The following is a 7,185-nucleotide window of genomic DNA, read 5'->3' as shown; positions in this document are numbered from 1 at the left end:
GCTTCTCCCAGTGACACTCCAGCTCTCAGAAGCCTCCAAGGTGCAGCCACACTTGCAGTTGCCTGCTCACTGCTTGGGGTTCTGCATGGCTCCACACGGTGCTGAGGGCAGGGCAGGGCAGGCTGTGGCAGCGCTGGCCTGGCTGTCTCCACTGATGCCTTTGGTTCTCTTTTCCTCTGCAGCAGCAGGGACCGGCAGCAGCGGCAGCAGCAGCAGCAGCGGCAGGACGAGGAGGAGGTGGCTGCCCTGGCCCTTTGCTCTGCAGCGGGGCCCAGCCAGGGCTGCGCGGGCGCCAGGGCAGGAGGGCTCCGGCTGCAGCAGGGCGCTCTTCGGGCAGCCCCTGGCAGCCGTCTGCGCGGAGGACGGCACGCTGCCCCGGCCCATCCAGGTGAGGCGGCCGCACAGGGCTGCCCGTCCCTCCCTCTGGATGCTGCACAGCCAGTGTCCCCACGCATGTCCCCCAGCCATGGGGCACTGGGCTCTTCAGCCGTGCCTCAGGCTCCTGCTCCCAGCCCCTTTGCAGCAGGAGGCAGCGAGCCCAGGCTGGGGCAGAGCTCTGCAAACAGGGCAGCTCCTCACACAAGCCCCTGCCCTCTCGCCTCTCCTGCAGGAGCTGCTGGCTGTCCTGCACCAGGAAGGGCCCACAACAGAAGGCATCTTCCAGAAAGCAGAGAGCGCCAAAGCCTGACAGGAGCTGCGGCAGGCCCTGGACCACGGCCTGCACGTCGACATGGCAAGCCAGCCAGTGCTGCTGCTGGCCATGCTCCTCAAGGTGAGTCCTCCTGAGCTGCAGCTGCAAAGGCTCCTGCCTGCGCCACCGTGCTCCAAGGCTCACTGGCAGCCCTTGGCATGGCAGGACTTCCTGGGAAGCATCCCCGGCAAGCTCCTCGTCACCGACCTCTACGAGGACTGGATGGCTGCGATGCAGATGGCCAGCAGGGAGGACAAGATCTGTCAGCTCAAAGAGTAAACGTGGGCAGCAGCTTCCAGCTCCGCAGCAGGCACTGCTGGAAGCCTGGCACTCTCCTGAAAGGGGACACTCTCCTGAAGGGGCTGTGTTTTTGGACAGCTTGCTCTTGCTGGCTGGCAGTCTGATTTTGGGGCAATGCACGGGGAGCGTTCCCTTGCGTGAGCTCGGGGGAAATCAGGAGCTGGGCAGCAACGCCCTGCATCCTTCCCGCGGGAGCGCTGGAGCCCTGAGCGCTGGCCGAGAGCGCCTGCGGAGCTGCGCAGCAGCCGCTGGCTGCTCCCTGCCTGGGGCCAGCTCTGGGGACGGCCGTGGGCAACGTGGGCCTGCTGATGGACGCTGCCTTCCTGTTCCCTCGGGGGGCCAAGAAGTTGCCCGCAGCAAAGCTGCTCCTCCTCAGGCAGCTGCTGGCACTGCTGCGACTCATCGGCCAGCACGTGTCCAGCAGCAGAATGACCTGCAGCAGCCTGGCCGTCTGCCTGGGGCCAAAGCTGCTGAGCCCACCGCAGGAGCAGCAGCTGGAGCTCGAGGCCATGCTGGCCGAGAACAAGCAGGTAAGGCTGGCTTCAGCAGCCGGCTGCAGCCTTGCTGGCCAAAGGCAACTTGGCTGCCCAGAGGTGCCTGTGCCTGGCGGCCCCCTGTGTCCAGCCAAGGCTGCTGCGGGAGCTGCCTGCAAGAGCTGCCCCCCAGCCAGCGCCTTCCTCCTGTGCAGAGGCAAGGCTCAGCCGTGATGGCCAGGGCTGCTTGGCACGCTCTCGGGCCTCTGAGCTGAGAGCAAGGCTTTCCTGTGTGCAGGCGAATGCTCTGGTGGACATCCCGCTGGAGAACTCAGGTGACATCTTTGGGGAACAGGTAGCTGGCCCCAACGAGTCACCAGCACCCACAGAGCTATGCACAGGTAGGAGCAGGAACAGAGCCTTGTCCCAGCCTGGGACTCAGGGCCCCAGAAATCTCAGCATCAAGAGGCCAAGCAGTGTAGGGCTTGCCTGTGGGTTCTGGTGTTTTGTTCTTGTCTTCCAAGTTGTCACTTTGCTGCACATGCTTTTGCTTTCTAGAGATGCACAGGGAAGAGCAAAGTGGCCCTGCAGGAAGAGAAGACAACAAGCCCCAGGCAGAAAGCAATCTGGATGCATCCCCTTCCCTGCCTGAGACCTGGCAGGGAGATGGAGAAGAGGCCACGGTGCTGGAGGTCCAAAGAGCAGAGGTATGGCAGCTGCACAAATCCTGGAACAATGTGTCCCAGGGAGACAGGCAGTTTGTCATGGGGCCAAGGAGCTGCTGTGCCTCCTCCTGACAGCACAACTCTGCAGCCTCTGGCCTCCCTCCCTCCCTGCTTTCCTCCCTCCCTCCCTGCTTTCCTCCCTCCCTCCCTGCTTTCCTCCCTCCCTCCCTCCCTCCCTCCCTCCCTCCCTCTCTCCTCCCTCCCTCCTTATCCCCCTCATCCCTCCATCCCCCCCCCCCCCCCCTCCAGAATTTCTGCTTCAGGCACCTCCAGCTTTGTCTCCAAACACCCACCAGAGCTCCCCAGAGTCGCTGGCCAAGGCCGAAGCCCTGACGAGCCTTTCTGTGTCAGGAAGGTAAAAGGAGCCCACATTGGTTCCAACAAGAAGGGACTGAGCTTGTGCCTCCCACCTTTGCCTCTCTAATCCAACTTTGTGGCTAAAGGCTTGTAGGCTGCTAGCCCCAGGAAGAGAAAAAGAGAAGGAAAAGACAGCGAGCAGAGGCCTGGCCAGAAGACAGGGAATAGCAGCCAGAAAGGGAAAGGAGGAGGACACACCAAAGAAGACTGGAGAAATGCAGGAAGCTCTGCCAGCCCAAGAAGCCCAGGTATGGATGTGCCAGGCTCTGCTGCCCACCCTCCTCTCCACACTGCCCTGAGTCAGCCCAAGGCACTGGCAAGGGCCGGCAGGGGCTGGTGCTGGGCAGGGCTTGGCAAGAGCTCCATGGCAGCTGTGCAGGGGCTCTGCAGCCCTTGGCTTCCTCCACGCCCACGTGCTGAACCTCTGCAGGAGGATGGCTCTGGGCGGGACGAAGGGGCTGAGGGAGAAGCTGTGAAGGTGGGGCAGCTGGAACCCCTCTCCCTCTAGTTCTGCTTCTAGATGTTTATAGTGACACCTATCAAGCTAAGGTTTTCATTCTAGAGGCCGCTCTTTCACATGTTCCATGTCAATGGATAATTAGGTACGTCTCTTGGTACCTGTCAAGGCATCTGCTGCTCTGCCACATCTATCCCCACTCTGCTGCCTCTGTCCCCATTGCCTTGTCTGCTGTGCCAGCTCCGTGCCCTGTGGCCATGCTGGGGGCTGGGCTGGCGGCCAGGCCCAGCTGAGCAGCACTTTCAGCCCCCGGTCTTGGCTGCCCACACCTGACGGGAGCAGCAGGAACCGCTGGTGGCAAAGCAAAAACCAGGGTGGGAGCTGCAGGCACAAACGGTGGCGTGGGCTTTGGCCGCGGGCACTGGCCGGCTGGGCAGGAGCGGGCCCTGCCCGTGCTGGGGCCGCTCAGCGCGGCTGCCCCGGGCGGCACAGGGGCTGTCCTTGGGCAAGGCAGCTGTGCCGGCAGGGCCCGGGAGCGGTGCCGGCTGTGCCGCGCTGCCGGGGGCTGCGGGACGGTCCCGCCGGGGCTGCGCTCGCCACAGCCCGGCCCGCTGGGCCTGGTTTTGCTTTCTAAGCCTCCTGGGGAGGCTCTGAGATTTCTCTTCCCTGATGGAAGTGCAGCTGCTGCCAAGGGAAACGTCCTGATCCTGACTCAGTGTTCCCTTTGCTTCCCAGGTGTCCCATCTGCTGTCCCCGTCCAGGAGAGCTGCTCTGCACAAGAGGAAGAGACCAAGGGAGAGGCTGGGAATATCGGCGGCTGCAATCCCTCCTGATATAATTCTAGTTATAAATGTGTGGAGTATGACTAAGAGCGTTAGAAAAATGGGGATATTGACACCTGTATATCTATTTGTATGGGTATATTGATGCATGTATATCGATCTGTTTACATCTGTAGTTATATTTACATACTTGTTCAGTTGGGTACCTCTAGAGATCGATTGATGGGGTTGGAATGATTTTTATATTAGTACATTGATATTTGCATATTTATAGAGGGATTTGATATGTGTGTATTATAGATGTCTCGTTATATCTCACATGAAATATTTAATAGATATTTACATCTGTGTGTTTTTATATGTATTTGTATTTGATATGTATTTACTTACATTTCAGATTTATGGAATTGTATAGTTCTAGAATTCTATTTATTAAGTTCTGGATCTGGGATTCTTTAGAGAGGGATATCTGTATTTCTGTATTCATATATGGGCCGTACAGTTGTAGAATTATGTCATAAATTAAATTGTTAAACTTCAGTTGATATTTGTGTGTAGTGGTAGTAGAGGGTTCCAGTAAATTAATTTTTTTTAACTGAAGTGGGTATTTGTATATATGTACATAGCATGACTGTAACAATAAATTAGTTTTGTAAACTTCAGTTGATAGTTTTATGTTCATGTATTAGCAGCGTGGGTGTAGCAATTTAAAATAAATGTCATTTTTAAACTGAAGTTGCTTTTTGTGTATTTGTACGTTAGCAGTGCAAGGGTGGCAATCTGCCATAATTTCCATGTTTAAACTGCAAGAAGGGTAGATTTGTGCTGTACAAAGGACTGGGCAGATGTAAACAGGATGGTGCTGGAGGATTTTGGCCATGAAAATCGCCAGCCGTGCCCAGCAGATCCCCCAGCTGCAGCCAGGCTGGGCAAGGGAACGGCACATTTGGGCTGGCAGCAGAGCCACACGTTGGCTACAGACTCGCTGCAGAGGCCTGCTGAGAAAGCGGGACTCCCCTTGATGCCTTTTCCTGGTCTTAAAATTGAGAGTCAAACATGGTTAGAAGGGGAAAAGGGATTTTACCTGGGGATTTATTTTAAGGATCCTTAGGTGCACACATCCAGGTCGTATGCATTGAGATGCACCCCGCTGAGTATGTGTGTGTCTCCCCAACATCGGGTATAACATTATAGGTTTTACTAATTAGCAGATCTATCCAAGGTTCCCCAAGGAGAGGCTCAAGTGAGCCCCCTTCTCTAAGGAACCTTCCCCTGCCATGGTTCTATCTTGCTTTACAGAATGTGTTCTGGAGAGGACCTTGGGCTCTGGGGCACACTGATCCCTAGCTACCAAGCTTCTAAAATGTTTTGTCTCTCAGTTTGACAAACAAGTCTAAGAATGTCGGCAAAAAGCACGAAGAATACAGAAGTTGTAAAAAGGTATAACGGCTATAAAAGAAAAGGCAAAAATCTTCATGGCATCATTGCCCCCGTTTTAGAGACTAACAAAACTCTGTCTTGTCTGGTCTCTATTCCTTACCCGCAGAACCTGTTTACACAACCAGCTGCTCCACAGCAAATTACACAGATAATAACTACAATTACAGCTGTTATGAATATTTCTTTTACCTGGGCTCAGTTTGGTAATCATGAGGTGAGGGTATCAAAAACATGATCAAATTTTAAGGTGTTATTTCTAGAAGCTACTTCATGTAGAATTTGAGTTCTCTTCCAAATGTCATCTAAATCTTTCTTAATTCTTCCACTTTGGTCCACATAAGAACAACAAGTGGTATTGACAATAGCACATACACCTCCTTGTGCAGCAAGTTTGAAATTGAGAGCTACCCTGTTTTGCATAACTGCACGGGACAGACTGTCAACTTCCTCCTGTAAGGCTGAAATTGCATCTGCAGTATGCTGCTCAATACGTTCAATGACAGCCGAGATGTTTACAACTGTTCTTTCCAGTTCAACTACTCCGTAAGCGGGTACAAGGGCTCTGATTATGCTATGAAAAAGTGTGGGACGTTCAATGAGGGGATTAAGAGACCTTTTTTTCTTCTCATTTGGTTTTTCAAGATGGTCAAATATTGTTATATTTGGGACCACAGCCCCAATAGCACAAGCCTGGTCTTTGTTCACAGGCATAACTTTCCAGGCCTTATTACCACATATCCAATACAACCCCATCCCAAACGACTGAGCCAGTCTCCACCCTGTCAGTTTCATCTTTGCTGCAGTTCTTGGGTCTATTATTTCCCTGAAATGAGTCTGATGACAATATGAAGGAAGAACGGCTTTTCCTGTGGCATTTACAATTGCACAAGGAACCTTATAGTTGGCATGCTCTACCAGGCTACTCAGGGTAATGGGGGGCAGAAGGGTGCTATTCATTGGTTCCCACATTTCAGTGCGGTTCTCTTCCATTAAAATGCCAATCAATGGCCACTGACCCTTCCCATCTAGGGGTGGTAACTGAGTACAGAGCTAGCAATCGCTCTTATTAAGAATTTTGGACACATTTTGGACCACAGTCTTATGCAAATCATGGGGTGAACCTTGAACCATGGTTACCAGCTGGACAAACAGGAAACACGTCAAAACCAGTTTAAACTGCATCTTTCTGATTTGTATCAGTCTCTGTATCAAATCTCGGTGATTTTGGGAGCAGAAGCTTTCTTCACCCTGGAGTAGTGGATCCACGGTCCCTTGCCAGCAACCTTGACCCCAGTAAAAGTGGTCAGCAAAACTTGGAATGGTCCCTTCCACTTGGCTTGCAAGGGGTCGCTGTCCCACCCCTTGATGTAGACTCAGTCTCCAGGCTGGAATGGATGAGCAGCTGTGTCCAATCCTATTGGTTTGGATAACACGACGAATCTCTGGAGCTTCTGCAAAGTGGAACTCAGAGCCATTAAACACTTTTGCAAATCATTTTTACTTCTCATATGAATTTCCCCTGGGATATGTGGAACCTGCTATGGCCTGCCATATAATATTTCATAGGGACTGATGTTGTCCCTTCTCCTTGGCTGTATGCGGACTCTCAGCAAGGCTACAGGCAGGGCTTGAACCCACGTCATGGATGTCTCTTGACAAATCTTGCAAATCTGGGTTTAGAGGGTCCCATTTCTACACACATAGCTACTCTCTCTGGGTGGTCCCTGTACTTCCCAATTGAGTTTTTCCACTGCTGTCATTCTCCATGCAGATGACCTGGACATGTGCACCTAAGGATCCTTAAAATAAATCCCAAGGTAAAATCCCTTTTCCCCTTCTAACCGTGTTTGACTCTTGATTTTAAGACCAGGAAAAGGCATCACCCTGAGCGTAGAACTGTAACCAGGAGCCACCCGGGGAGGAGAAATCCACCCCCATCCCACCGGAAGCTCTTTAGGGA

At 53.3% G+C, this 7,185-nt stretch overlaps 1 protein-coding gene across 1 annotated transcript; it reads left to right on the top strand.

Annotated features, from left to right (window-relative positions):
* Positions 1-966: 966 nt before the first annotated feature.
* Positions 967-2,261, top strand: LOC138102562 (T-cell activation Rho GTPase-activating protein-like). The gene is made up of 3 exons (XM_069000277.1): positions 967-1,521; positions 1,763-1,865; positions 2,023-2,261. Exons 1-3 carry the CDS (start codon positions 1,300-1,302, stop codon positions 2,259-2,261), a joined length of 564 nt encoding a protein of 187 aa, XP_068856378.1. The 5' UTR covers positions 967-1,299.
* Positions 2,262-7,185: the final 4,924 nt, after the last annotated feature.

The sequence above is a fragment of the Aphelocoma coerulescens genome, unplaced genomic scaffold (genome assembly GCF_041296385.1).
Source record: "Aphelocoma coerulescens isolate FSJ_1873_10779 unplaced genomic scaffold, UR_Acoe_1.0 HiC_scaffold_87, whole genome shotgun sequence".
Taxonomy (NCBI): domain Eukaryota; kingdom Metazoa; phylum Chordata; class Aves; order Passeriformes; family Corvidae; genus Aphelocoma; species Aphelocoma coerulescens.
This window is presented reverse-complemented; position numbering and strand designations above follow the sequence as displayed.